This window comes from Chinchilla lanigera, unplaced genomic scaffold (genome assembly GCF_000276665.1).
Source record: "Chinchilla lanigera isolate Chin_1 unplaced genomic scaffold, ChiLan1.0 scaffold00034, whole genome shotgun sequence".
NCBI classification, from domain to species: domain Eukaryota; kingdom Metazoa; phylum Chordata; class Mammalia; order Rodentia; family Chinchillidae; genus Chinchilla; species Chinchilla lanigera.
Window position 1 is genome coordinate 5,023,413 of NW_004955435.1, and position 14,319 is coordinate 5,037,731.

The following is a 14,319-nucleotide window of genomic DNA, read 5'->3' on the forward strand; positions in this document are numbered from 1 at the left end:
TCATGAGTTCAATTCCCAGTACCAGAAAAAAACCAAAAAAAAAAAAAATATCCTCAGGGTTTGTGTTTTTGTTTTGTTTTGTTCTTTTGAGACAGGTTATCTCTATGTAGTCCAGGCTGGCCTTGAACTCACTGTGTAGCTCAGGCTGGCCTTGAACTTCGGGTGATCCTCCTGCCTTCCTCTCCTGCCTCTCGAGTACTGGGATTATAGTAGTGCACCCCCATGCCTGGCTTTTCAGGTTTTTATTTTTAAAAATTTTAAAAGTTGGTACTGGCATGCTCAAACAGTGAGGGTGGAGCATCCCTAACCTGAAAATCTGAAATACACAATAAAATACTTCCACATCTTGAAACTTCGTAAACAGCATCGTGGTGACACAAGGACAAAATTCCCCGCTGATTTCATGTAATGGATTGCAATCAAATTGCAGCATGTACTACAAATACTGTATAAAACTGCCGTAAAGCTATGTGTACAAGGTGTCTATGAAATATAAAGGAACTTCATGCATAGATTTGGACCCTATCTCTAAGATACCTGATTGTGTAAATGCAACTATTATGAATTTGAAAATGTATGAAACTCAAAACACTTGTGGTCCTGAACATTTTTGGGGATTTCACATAAGGGATACCAGAACTGTATGATCTTTTTTCTCCTCCAGGTTTATTGTGATGTGATTTTTTTTTTTTTTTCTTTTGATGCTGGTGCTGAGGATTGAATGCAGAGCCTTGTGCCTACTCAGCAAGTACTGAGCTTCATCCCCAGCCTCTATGGCATGATTCTTTACAATTAATTTCCCCTTTTTAATGTGTAGTATAGTTTCTTGATACTTGGACAAAGATATACATCTCTGAACCAGAAGCCAGAATAAAGATGTGGAATAGTTTTATTACTCTAAAAAATTTCCTCAGACTTCTTGTAGTTAATCCTGTCCTCCAGCTCTCTGCTGTTTGCTGTCATATTGTAGTTCTCTCTTTATTATTTTTTTAGAACGTCATGTAAAGGAGTACTGCTGTATATAGCATTTGAATCTTGTTTTTATACTTACCGCAATAAATTTGAGACTCATACTGGTACTTGTATCAGCTCTACTGTATGAATGTACCAGTTCGTTTATCCATTTATTCGTTGAAGAGCTTTTGGTTGCTTTTAGTTTTTGGCAGTTATGAGTAAAGTCCCTACTACCATTTTTTTCTGTACTCTGATTTATGTGCAGGTTTTTGTTCGAATATACATTTTCATTTCTCTTGGGTAAATACTTAGGAGTGGGGTTGCTGGGTTGTTACAATGTGTGGATGCCTGATTTATGAGAAACATGCATCCATACATGGTTTTGTACTTTCATCTGCACCTCGTGGGAGTTCCAGATGTTCTGTATCCTCCCAGCACTGGATATTCTCAGGGTTTTTGTTGTGTTTTTTTTTGAGACAGGGTCTCACCATGTAGTCCAGGCTGGCCTCGAACTCACGATTCTCCTGCCTTAGTCTCCTGCCTCTTGAGTGCTTGGGATTATAATAGTGCACTACCACACCTGGTTCCTCGGGTTTTCATTTTAAAATTCTTTCTGTTTTTACTTCCCCTGGTGCTCATGTATGCCAGGCAGGCGCACTAACACTGAGCTATACTACTTTTAAAAAAAAGTTCAGTAACGTGCAAACCTGTTGCATACATGAGAGGTAACCCAGAGAATCTAGTAAATCTCCAGTAGATCTCAAGAGTTGCCTTAGACTTTAGGCTTCAATTCTGTCCTTCTGTGAGACTTTGCCGTTGTAATTTATGGTATAGTCTTTTTAAAAGTCAGTGTGATAGAATGTATAGTGAAAGTTATTCTTTCTTTACCTAGTAATTCCATTTCAAGAAAACTACCCTAATTACATATTACAAAATGAAGCAAAGGGTAAATGTTCAAAAAGTATTTGAGCAGAACATCATATAAATTATAATTACCATTATATAATATGTATATTTAACTTGGAGAGAAATAAATTATGCTTGGTTGTCATGAAATCATTCAAGTATTTAGAAGGAATTTTATGATGTTAGGAAGATGCTTGTGTTTACAATATTAGATGGAAAAATACTGTATATAGAGTGAGATTTCAACTGTATTTAAAAACAGAAAAACGAAATGTAATGCTATTCATCAATACCCTATAATTTCTTCTAATGTATAGTACCTTGAGCAGGCTCCAGAAATACTGGCCTTGAAATCAAATAACCACTAGGGTCAAGTACCCTGAGGCTCTTTATTTTTTATTAGATTGATATGAATAGACTTGATTAAATGTTAAACTTCAAAATTTAGCTTCATACTGGTTTTTTCATTTGAAAAATGGATCTAGCTTACATGTCCTTGATGACTGACTTACCTGTAGCACCTTAGTACAGAACAGTTTTTGTTTAATAATTATACTTGTTGAAACAGTGAATATTGATGGCTAAAGTAACAATTGATTTTTCAGGTCTTCAAGCCAATCATTGAAAAATTTGGTTTCAATTTTAATTGTGACATTAAAATGAGGTAAGTTACTTCTTGTCCTTTTGATCCATTACCTGGGCTTTTAAAAATAGTGGAGAAGTTCAACTTTAGTGAACTGTCATTCTTACAGTGTATTGCACTTTACATTTCTCGTAGGAAATGCCCTTTGTTACTTGAGAACAATAAGCTATAGGGATGTAAAGTCTAAAATCAGCTAGATGTGATGTTCGTTTATTTCTTGGGAGGAATATTTTGAGGGGAATTTAGCGTGGGTACTTTCCCATCTAGTACTGTTACACACCTGCACATGTCGAGTGATTCGCTGTGTGTAGACACTGGACAGTGCACCGTGGGGTGGTGAGGGCTTCTCCTCCACCCGAGAAGCCCATCATGTAGGGAATTGCTCTGTAAGGGTTCCCTTTCGTTACACAATAGCAAGGTGAAATTCCTTGGCATGGCGTTTCAGTGCTTTGCGGTTTTGCCCCACTTTACCTGTCTAGCTTCACCTTCCTCCCCCTCATTTCAGGGGGTCGTAAATTCTAACTCCATGGGTGCTTGCTGCTCTTCAAACATACTTTGTGCCTTGCATGCCCCATCACTGTGGGACCTCTCCCTCCTAGATGGAGAATGCGTCAGCATGGAAGCACTGTCATTTTAGCGTCTGCGGTAGAATAAATGACACTAAATATTTGAATTAAAATTTTATTAGTGTTCGGTTACTTAAATATTCACCAGATACTTGTTTGAGCTCCTACTATTGCCAGACCTTGTCGTGGGCCCTGGAATATAGCAGAAAGAAAACAGATCCAGGTTAAGGAGCTTGCACATACTCTGAAACACCACTGTCAAGTTGAACTTCCAACACTGAGGAAAATGGTTTTTATCTCTGCTGTCCAGGGGGTTAGTCATTAGCCAGATGTGACTGTTGAGCACTTGAAATATGGCTAAGATAGCTAGTGAATTGGTTTCCAAATTTTACATATTTTTTATTCAAAAAAGTTGGGGGTTTTTATTTAGTTAGTTTTGAGGAGGCAGTCTTGCGGTGTGGCTCAGGCTGGCCTTCAGCTTCTGGGTCCGAGGCATTCTCTTGCCTCAGCAGCCCAAATAGAGGTACAGGAAGTGCCACATTTGTCTAGGTGATGGAGATTGAATTTAGGGTTTCACGTATGCGAAGGATGCACTCTGCCATTGAGCTGCACCCCCAGCCATAAACGTTACTTTTTAAAATAGTCGTATGTAGCTTGAGGCCACCGTAGTGGACAGCCCAGACCTAAAATATTATTTAGAATTTCCATAAGTTTCCTGTCTCAGTATTGATCACAGTATTTTAATGTAAAATTGAGCTTCATTTTTGTCATGCACTTGGTTTATGAGGATATTTGTTGTGCTTTTCATAGGGGCTATTACCCAAAAGGGGGTGGTGAAGTGATTGTTCGAATGTCACCAGTTAAACAGTTGACCCCAATAAATTTAACTGATCGTGGCTCTGTGACTAAGATATACGGAAGAGCTTTCGTTGCTGGTGTTTTGCCATTTAAAGTAAGTTTTCTAAATGTTTTCAGAAGTGTCTGCTTATCTTGATAAGTACTGTGTCATCTGAAATTTGTAAATGGCTTGTCTTTTAATCCATCTTTTCAGTATGATTTTTACAAATTTAATGGTCTGTTCTTGAAAATCAAATTTTTAAACAATAAGTATAAAAGGTAATTATTTGGTAGGTCTTTAATTTTGAAACTTGTCCAAATAATAATTCCATTGTTTATTGTCAACATAGGTGGCAAAAGATATGGCGGCGGCAGCTGTACGATGCATCAGGAAGGAGATCAGGGACCTGTATGTGAACATTCAGCCTGTTCAGGAACCCAAGGACCAAGCATTTGGCAATGGAAACGGAATCATGTGAGAAAATGGACATTTTTTAGACTTTGGGTGAGAGCCCAGAAATAATTACTGTTAGTCAGTTTTCTGTCTCTGTGACAAAATACTTTCAAAATAAACAACTTAAAAGGAGAAAAGATTTGTTTTAGCTCAGGGCTTCAGAGATTTTTGAAGTGGTTTCAGAGATTTTTCAAGTGGGTGCTTGACTTCCTTGTTCTTGGGCTAATAGTAAGGCAGGGGCACTTGGTAGAGCATAGAGGCTCATCTCGTGACAAGGAAGCAGAGAGAGGAAGTGGCTGGGGTTCTAATTTTCCCTCAAGGACACTCCCTCCAGTGGCCTCCCTTCCTTCCACTGGACTCTATCCACTTCAGCGCGTGGGCCTTTGGGGGACATTTATATGTCAAGCCATAATAATTATTCTATTTAAAGGTTTGTTCTGTTAAATTTATGGTTTGAAGGGAAATTTCTCTTCCCGCCAGACCCACCTCTTAAGAGCACTTGAGCTGTAAACTCATCCGTGGGTCAGTGCACGGATGAGTATGCACCTCAGACCCCGTCACCTTCGAACGCCCAGCTTTCAGGCAGTGAGCCTTGTAGGGGCCGGTCTAGATTTCACCGCAGCACACTGTGTGGGAAGAGTTTCACTTGTGGAATATGCTGGTCAGATGTATTTTTGCTGTTTAGTAGTCACTGGTCTCCTGTGTGGTATTTGCATGTTGTTTCATATTTGCAGGCAAAGGTAATAATTTTTTCTTTTTTCTAACAGTATTATTGCAGAGACATCCACTGGCTGCTTGTTTGCTGGCTCCTCCCTTGGTAAACGAGGTACATATAAACGGAAGGAGGGCTGTGTTTCCCAGTGCCGCTGTAAAGTTCTTTGTCAGGGTTGTGGTGTTAGAGAGGGTGATGGATGACAGGCTTACGAGGGTATAGTTCACTCTGTTCTTGAGTCATTTAAACTTTTAAATCTTTCTTCTAACTTTATACTTGGAAAAGTTTCACACCTAGCCAGGTGTGGTGGCACACACCTGTAATCCCAGCACTTGGGAGGCTGAGGCAGGAGGGTTGACATGAGTTCAAGACCAGCCTGGGTTACATAGCTGAGACCCTGTCTCAAAAAAACAAACAAAAATTTTTTCCACAACTGTAGAAAAGTTACATGCCTGCTTCAACTAGTCATCAGGCACATTTCTTGAATTCATCAGTCTTGGACATTTGGCTACATACTGTTTATATTTCTGAATTGTTTCAGTATAAGTTGCAGACACCATTCCTCCCTCCTGAGTACTGTAGCATATACGTATGTCCCAGGAGTGATACCTGTCTAGTCATAATACTGAAGAATTTGTTTGTTATGTGTAGTTATACCAGACATACTTGGACTTAACAGGTTGTCTCCAAAATAGTGTTTAGAGCCAGGTGGGGCTTTTGTGTGGGGGCTGAGTCAGTTTAGTTTTTGTTTTTTTGCTGGCCTTGAACTCATGATTCTTCTGCCTTAGCCTTCCAAGTGCTGGAGTATGGGCTGGGGATATAGCTCAGCAGCATAGGCACCTGCCTGGCAAGCACAAGGTCCTGAGTTCGATTCCCAGTACTGGGAAAAAAAAAAATCCAAGTGCTGGGGTAAAAGTTGTACACTAGCATGCCTGGCTTTTTTTTTTTTTCTTTTTTTCTTTTTTTTGGTTTTTCTCTGGTACCGGGAACCGAACTCACGACCTTGCGCTTGCCAGGCAGACGCTTTTGCCGCTGAGCGAAATCCCCAGCCCCTTTTTTTTCTTTTTAAGCACACAAAGCATTTGATTGTCCAGGCTCTTTAGTCTGTGTTTTAATACAGAATATTCTCTTTACTTTTTTTTCTCTTTTCATGGTATAACTGACATTTTGAAAACTCCAATTTGAATTTGCCTGATTATCTCATAATTAAATTATTCTGATTAAACATTTTAAGTAAGAATATTGTGTAGGTGATCTTGTGTACATGCTCCGGCAGTGCATCATGGGATACATACAGTCAGTTTGCCCTGTATTGGTAAGGGATCACCTGGTTAAAGGAGGTGTCGTCCAGATTTACTTGCTATGAAGGTTGCCTTTTCCTCTACAATTCATAAGTAGTGTGGGACAGGATCTTCAGACATTCTGATTATCCTGTTCCCATACAGTTCACAGCCAGTGCTTTTAACAGTTACTGTGATTCTTTCCTGTGTTAGTTATTACATTGGTGATTAGAAAATACTGAATATTTCTGGGGAAGGGAAACTTGTTAAAGATTTGGCATTTTAAGGAGAGATAATTCCATATATCTGTTCGTTAATATTTACAGTTACTTTTACCAGTCAGAATTTCTAGTTGTTTATAGTAGCTAATTACTTTTGTGCTGTCATCTTTAAAAATGGTCATTGTTACCACTGAATATAAAAATGTATCAGTTTTGTCAGTGTGTAGCTCTAGATACTAGTTGGGCATCAAATATAATCAACACCATTGAATAAATAAAATTCACATCTCCAGTTAACCTCACATGAATGAATTCTGTTTAAAACTCTGCCCTTTTGTGTGGCTGGTAGATAGGCATTGTGTGGGTGTCACTTGAGTTTTTTAGAAATACAAATTTTGGGACCTGTGCTAGACCTTTTGTTAATTCTGAGTGGCTTGGCTCACTGGTAGAGCACTTGCCTACCACGTGCAAGGCTTTGATCCCCAGCACTGAAGAAAAGGAATCTCTGGTTGGGACCTGGAAGTCTGTTTTAGTGAGTTCTCCAGGGACTTGTAAAGTGTGTTGAAGTTTGAGAAGTAGTGAGCTAAAGTCCATACTTAGCATGAGTTAATTACATAGTGGGCGCGGTGAAGGATCAGTGTGGGTATCTGTAAGTGTTAAGAAGCAGAGGTGATGCAGTCTAAAGCAGAGGCGTGAACAGACACGTTGCGAGCAGTAAAAGCTCGCTCTGCGGTGGGAGGTCTTACGGCTGGGCCCCATGAGGTCCCAGACGCTGTGCTCAGAGTTCGAAGTGAGCCCGCTCTTCCTGATTCCTGGCTTAGTCTGGTTCCCGGGAAACACAGAGGAGGAATCCTTCTTTGGGGGCTCATAAGCCCCAAATCTGGCTTTGGCCATTCAGTGATCCTCCAGTAGGTGGATAAATAGAAGGTAGCCAGATTTAAAAAATGAGAGTAAAGGGAAACTTGTGTAGTACAGGGAAATTTGGAAAACAATATGGAGGTTCCTAAATAAACTAGAAGTGCAGTTGCCATATGACCCAGCGGTCCTTCTTCCTAATCCTAAAGGAAATAAAACCATGTCATGTATTCACACTCTCATGTTCTCACCATGATTCATAATCTCCAAGGTACAGAAACAGCTAGATGTCCAGTAGACAGACGGGTAGAGAAAGTGATACACAGACACGTTAAAATATTACTGAGCCTTAGAACCGGAGATCTTACCGTTGGGCACAACATGGACATGGTGGGCATGCTGCTGAAGTAAGTCAGACACAAGAAGATACTGTTCAGTCGTAATGTGTAGCATGTAAGAAAAGAAGAGCTCAGATAGCCAGAGAAAGAACATAAAGGAGCGGTTACAGGGCCGGGCTGGGCAGAGCAGATGGGGAGATGTAAATCAGAGGATGCAGACTAGCAGAAACACACCCGGAGGTCCCTGTATAACACGAGAACCTCAGCCACGGAGTGTTACAGTCAGGGTTTCCGCTGAGTGAGGAGGTTATAGTAGCTCTTGCCCCAGGAGGGAAAATCGGGTAACTGAGATGATGGTGATGTTAATTGGTTTCTCTAAAGCGACTGTATTACTATATGTGTTCCCAGCATTGTGTTTATATCTTAAGATACACTGTTTTTTAGAAGGGAACTAAGGAGGAGAGAGGACCATGCTGACACAAAAGGATGTTGGGTGTTTAGCAAGTACACTTAAGTGTTGGGTCTGGATGGGCTGTGGAGAATGGTGAGAATAGAGACCAACAAAGGCCGAGAGTTTGAAAGGCTGCTGCTGGCATGTGGAAGAAGTTTCACGTTTCATCCTGAGAATATAAAAACTTTAAGGAGGGATAAGAGATGCTTTGGAAAATCAATTCTCAGACTCCATACTATATAGAGAATTACAAGAAAGCCATGCTGGCGGTAGAAAGACCAAAGTCTGTTACAGCTCAGCCGCCCAATGGTGAGGTTATGTGTGCGTCAGGGACTGTGACAGCCACTAGAGGAGAGTCCCGCGTGACAGCGGTTTATGTAGAAAGGTGAGTGGACAGCTTGTGACCCGTCGGATGTGGGAGGTCAGGGAAGAAAGGGGAAGAAACGTGAAGGCGTCCGACCTAGTAGCGGATGCGTGTGCAGCTTGTGAGTAGGGGAGGTCCTTTGCTGAGAGAGATGGTGATTTAACGGTGTTGCCTTGACATTGTAAAGGGACCGTTACTCTGTTATTCTATTACGTGGAATTTGGTGAGCAGCCCCGAACATATTTTCTGGTATTTAACCCATAGTTTTTCTCACTTCGTGAGAAAACTTTTACTTTGCAGTTGTTTTGGGATAGTACACTTGGAGAGTGAGTATTCCTTCTTCTTAGACTTACAGTGGTGGAAAAAGCCACAGCTTTGTTGGGATTACTGATTTCTCCTGGTCCCCTCTCGTTTTTGTCAGGTACATCAGCCAAGTGAGATAGCATTAGCAAATGCAGAGGCATCTTGGGTCTGCGCTTGTAGTGTAGGTTGTCTGTATATTGTGGGTCTCCGAGATAATGTTGTAACCTCCATTATTCAGGTCCTCTCTCGTGTCTGATTTAAGTTACTGGAAAGTACTGGACACTGGCTCCTAATGTTTAAGAGTTTTTACCAGCAGCAACATTAGTTGGTTGTTACTGACAGCATACGTAGTAGAGGCTGAAAGCTGTAACCAGTCATGTCATGTTTTTATCATTGTCTTAGTTACTAAAATGATTTTGAGTAGAAAATTACTCTGGAGTACCCTAAAATCCTTCTAGCTGTATTTTTTTTTTTCTTTTTTTTTTTGAGGTAGGGTCTTGCTATGTTGTCTAGTCTGGCCTTGAACTCGCTGTGTAGCCCAGGCTGGCCTGGAACTCGTGGTGACCCTCCTGTCTCCGTCTTCTGAGTGCTGGGATTGTAGGTGTGCCACCACCCCTGCATTCCTGCTGTAACGTTCCTCGGCTCCGTAAAAATGTCGACGTTTGTTTAGATCTTGATGTTTTAGGTTGAGGCAGTGTATTGTAATGGAAAACTAAAAGCAAGAAGACTTAAATTTTAGTCCTCTGTCACTGAAAAATGAGGTTGGAGCATGATTGCATAGGATCCCTTCCAACTTCACGTAATTGCGGTATGAACACAGTGTAGAGCTAGGGATGTAGCTGGATTGGTTGGAGGGTAGAGTGGTTACTGAGTATACGAGAGGTCCTGGGTTCAATGTCCAACACCTCGAAAAGAAAAAAAAGGAAAGGAAAGGATGTATTTTGTCTTTATGTTACTGAGTATCTGTGCATTGTTTGATTATTCTTTTTTTTCCCCTGTGAAGTGCTAGGGATTGACCCATGGTCTCCTGTATGCTGCACAAGCACTTTACCATAGAACTGCAGCCCCACTCTTGTTTATTCTGGTCTTTCAGGTAGTTACGTTCTTTACTATGAGAGCAGGACAATCTGCTAAGATGAATTATGCCTCTAATCAGTCCTGTTCCTTAACTCATAGGAAAGACTTTTCCGTATTCAGTATATGTGAAAATTCATATATATATATATATATATATATGTATGAATGTATATGTATATATATATTTTTTTTTTAATTAATTAAATTTTTTTTTTTGTCTTTTTGAGATAGGGTCTCGCTATGCAGTTCAGGCTGACCTTGAGCTCACTTTGTAGCCCAGGCCGGCCTCACACTCAAAACAATCCTCCTGCCTCAGCCTCCCAAGTGCTGGGATACAGGCATGCGCCACCAGGCCCGATTCCCATATATATTTCCAATGTCCTAAAATAAGTTTCTTTGTGTTTTCTGTTCAATCTGATAAGCGTTCTATAGTTTTTGTCCTTTTTATAAGCTAATAAGTACCCAAATAAGTAAATTCATTTTAATGTCCTGCATTATAAAACATTAATGTTGTGGGAGGCTAAAGCAGAAGGATTATAAGTTCAAGACCAGCTTGGGCAGCTTGGCAGTTTAGCAAGATCCTGTCTCAGTATTGTTTTTCGTTGGTTGGTTTGTTTTTCCGGTACCGGGAATCAAACTCACAACCTCGAGCTTTCCAGGAAGATCCTGTCTCAAAAGACAATAAAAGGGATGGGGAATAGAGCTTAGTGAGAAAGCCCTGGGTTCAGGCCCCAGCACAAACAAAATAAAGCGAAACAAAAGAAAACAAAACAAACCCGCAGCATTAAAATTAAAGAAACGGCTGTTTAAAAAAGCACTGAAAATACCAGATTATTTGACAATTAGAAAAGAATTGAGGTTTAGGATTTTGTTCCTTTGGGAGCGAGGAGGAGAGCATTATACGAATAAGCACAGTTCTCATACTTTCTTCATCTGTGCAGTTCCACAGGCTGCTGGTAGTAATAATACCTGGTAATAATGCAGGTGCATTCACCCATTATGCACTGGTAAGGTGGGTAGGAAGGAAGATGAGTGGCCCTGAAATATTTTGCCTCTTGACAGAAAACTTCAGTGTTGTTGGGCTTTCCAATCCGGCCTGAATACCTTGTATCTGAAATGCTTGAAACAGTGTTTGATTTTTAAATGTATTTAGATTGTGGGGTATTTGCATATAATAGTGAGGTGTTTGGGGATGGGCCTGTGTGCAAGCAGACGTTCATAGGCCTAACCTGAAGATAACTGTACACAGGACTTTAAATAAATAATTTTGTGGGGGAAACCGTCCCATGGTGTGCAGTTTCCACTTTTGGTGTTACGTCGGTCTTCAAAAGGTTTGAAACTTTGGAGCACGTGGGTTTCGGGTGTACAGGTTAAGGGTGTTTAGGGTGTTCCCAGGACTTTTCCTTTACTCCTGGATGGACTTTCCTCTTCCTCCTGGTGTCAGCCATCTTTCAAGGGCCTGCTTAAGTCCTTCGTGCTCACTGGAACCTCTGAAAATATTCTGGAGCCTCACTGTCTCTTCCTTCTGTAAATTCCTGTTGTAGATATGATTTGTACCATAGAGCTTAGCACTTAGCTGTCCTGTAATTCTCTAATACATGACTAACGTATTTCCTGAAAGTAAGACCTGACTGGACCAGCCTAACCAGAACCAGCCATACCTGGTCGTCACCGTTGTGATGGCCAGTGTCCTGCAGAAGAGTATACATACCTCACTATTCTCTCTTGGCTCTGCTCTGTAATGGCAGGTAGGCAAGGATAGACTTACTGGGGCTGGCTTTTTCTTTCCCAGTTAGATCTTAGTTTCAGGGAAACACAGGTATCTTCTATGTTTCCTTAACAAAGGAACAAGTAATACTGACTACTCAATACTACCATTATTAATAGCTTGTTATATACTGATCTTGGGAACAGGTTCTTTATAAATATTGTCTCTATTTCCTCCATCTAAAAGAGGAAATAGAAGAAGCTAAGTAGCTTATTTAAGAATGTTAGGGGCTGAGAATGCAGCTCACACAGCTCTGGTAGAACACGTGCAACTTAGGAATTAGAACATACATGTGGGAGCTGGGGATTTAGCTCAGCGGCACAGTGCCTGCCTGGCAAGCGCAAGGTCGTGAGTTCGATCCCTGGTACCAGAAAAAAACAAAAAACAAAAACTAAAACAGAAAAGAACATACATGTGCATAGTATATGCAGGGCCCTAGATTCTATCCCCAGCACTAGAAAGGGAGAAAAAAAAAAAATCAAGATTCCTAGAGTATAATGTATTTTAAACGTTTCATTCAGTATTGTAAATATTTGGCCAGTTGATAATGAAAAAACTTTATTATTATAATACCTGCTTTAAAAAGTAGAGTTAATTAAATTTACTTAACTTAAATTTACTTAAAATACATGTGGAAACAAGATCAGCCCCATTTGTGCAAAGAATACCCTTAGGAGAGTTAGTTTGGAGAATCCCATTACTTCTAGTAGGCTTATTTTGCTTTCAATGTTGTACCAAGGTTTGGTGTATGTGTGAAGAGGTAGGAAGTAGAGGAAGGGGAGAATATTCTGATGTACATTCTGAACAGTCTTATATCTTATATCTGTTCCAGTCTTAAAGGGACCAGAACCTTAGAGTAGTTGACCTGAGAATGTTATTTGCTTTTCTTTAGATGAAACTTAATTCCCTGACTTTAAAAAATCTTTTAATTCTGGGGGCTGGGGATTTAGCTCAGCGGCACAGCACCTGCCTGGCAAGCGCGAGGTTGTGAGTTCGATTCCCGGTACCGGAAAAACAAAACAAAACAAAACAAAACAAAAGTTTTTAATTCTGATACCTAATTATAACTTGTGTAATCTTGAGTTTTAAAGTTTGAAATTGAGGCATACCATTAGGGGGTCATAACTTAGTTATAAGCTGACTTTATGATTAGTACTTTTTAAACAAGCCAAAGCAGCCTGTTTCTTTTTTCTGTCAGTGTATATAAAGATAGTGTTTGCATATGCCAAGTTCTCAGAAGATTAAATAGCTAAAGATCACCTGAAAGGTGCATCTTGTGAGTTCAGAGACCTAAAATAATACTGTACCTGTGCTGAGTGGGATTTCTCAGCTAAACCTTCTGTCTCTCAGTAATTTAGGTTTTTTTTGTTTTTTTACGTTTTGCCTGTCTAGGTGTTAATGCAGACAAGGTTGGAATTGAAGCTGCCGAAATGCTGTTAGCAAATCTTAGACACGGTGGTACTGTGGACGAGTATCTGCAAGACCAGGTAATGACTCTTCAGGGTCAAGTCCTTGCCGCCTGTGAGACTTGAACATTGAGTAATTACAGCAAGTGCAACGTAGTTGCAGTAGGTCCCGGGCTTATGAATGAGTCCCATTCCAGGAGAGTTGTTTCTAAGTTGAGTCCATCTGTAAGCCCGCGAAAGGGATCTTACACTGTACACCTGTGCGACTCGGGTGTTTCCGAGTCAGGGCCTTTGCTGTATTGGCCTTCAGACGCTGGTTAGCAAATCCTGCTTAAATCATTTTTGAAGTATCCCCTAGGAATTTATATTCCTCACATTCCTCGCTGTGTCTTACTTGACCTATTCATAGCATGTGGCACACTTCATTCTTGAAATTCTGCTTGCACTTGGTCTGAAATAACGTTCTCTTTCCACTTAAATGGCCTCCTTTGTCCCGGCCTCCTCTGTTAGATTACTGTTTCCTTTTCAGCGTCCAAGCTGTGGAGAGCCCGTTAGTTCAGTCTCATGCCTCTTTGACCTGTGTTCACGCCTTCATTTCGTCCAGGCTAATGCACCGTCTGTGTGCTGGCAGCTCCGAAGCTTGCGCTCCTGCCCAGGCCTCCTCCGTTCCTTTTCACTGTGCCCCGCGCCTGTCAGCGCCTCCATTGCACGCCTCATCTGCCTCTCAGACTTCAGGCGTGCGCTCACAGCGAGAAGCGCTGCGGAATATTTCCACGCAGGGTCTGCTGTTCACTGTCCATATGTTCTCTTTTCTACCATAACTTCTCTCTCTTCATTTTCAAATCAGCAGCCTACGTTCAGAAATGTATTCTGTGGCCTGGTGAGCTCAGGGATAGAGCTCGTTCTTGCCAAGATGCGTGAGGCCTGGGTTTGTTTTCTGCACCATAGGGATGGTGAGATAAATATATTCCTCAGGATTTCTTTACCGTTTTCTTACAACACTTTCCTTCTGTGTCCCAGGGGTTCTGTATTAGTCTGTTTATTCCCACTGAAACATAATTTTAAAGAGCAGGGGAAACTTGTTATATTTTACATACCAGCTGCAGAGGTAGTTGGTGCAGTGAATTGTATTTCAACCTTCAACTCCATAGTCTATTCTTTTTTTTTTTTTTTTTTTTTTTTTT

General features: G+C 40.8%; 1 protein-coding gene across 1 annotated transcript in view; it reads left to right on the forward strand.

Moving 5' to 3' along the window:
• The window catches only part of Rtca (RNA 3'-terminal phosphate cyclase), a gene marked incomplete at its 5' end in the record, with an annotated part of 21,958 nt that overhangs the window by 3,759 nt on the left and 3,880 nt on the right, over positions 1 to 14,319 (forward strand). Inside the window, 5 exon segments of the mRNA XM_005388796.2 lie at positions 2,466 to 2,524; positions 3,880 to 4,021; positions 4,257 to 4,381; positions 5,128 to 5,186; positions 13,122 to 13,216. Coding sequence (XP_005388853.2) covers positions 2,466 to 2,524; positions 3,880 to 4,021; positions 4,257 to 4,381; positions 5,128 to 5,186; positions 13,122 to 13,216 — 480 coding nt within the window.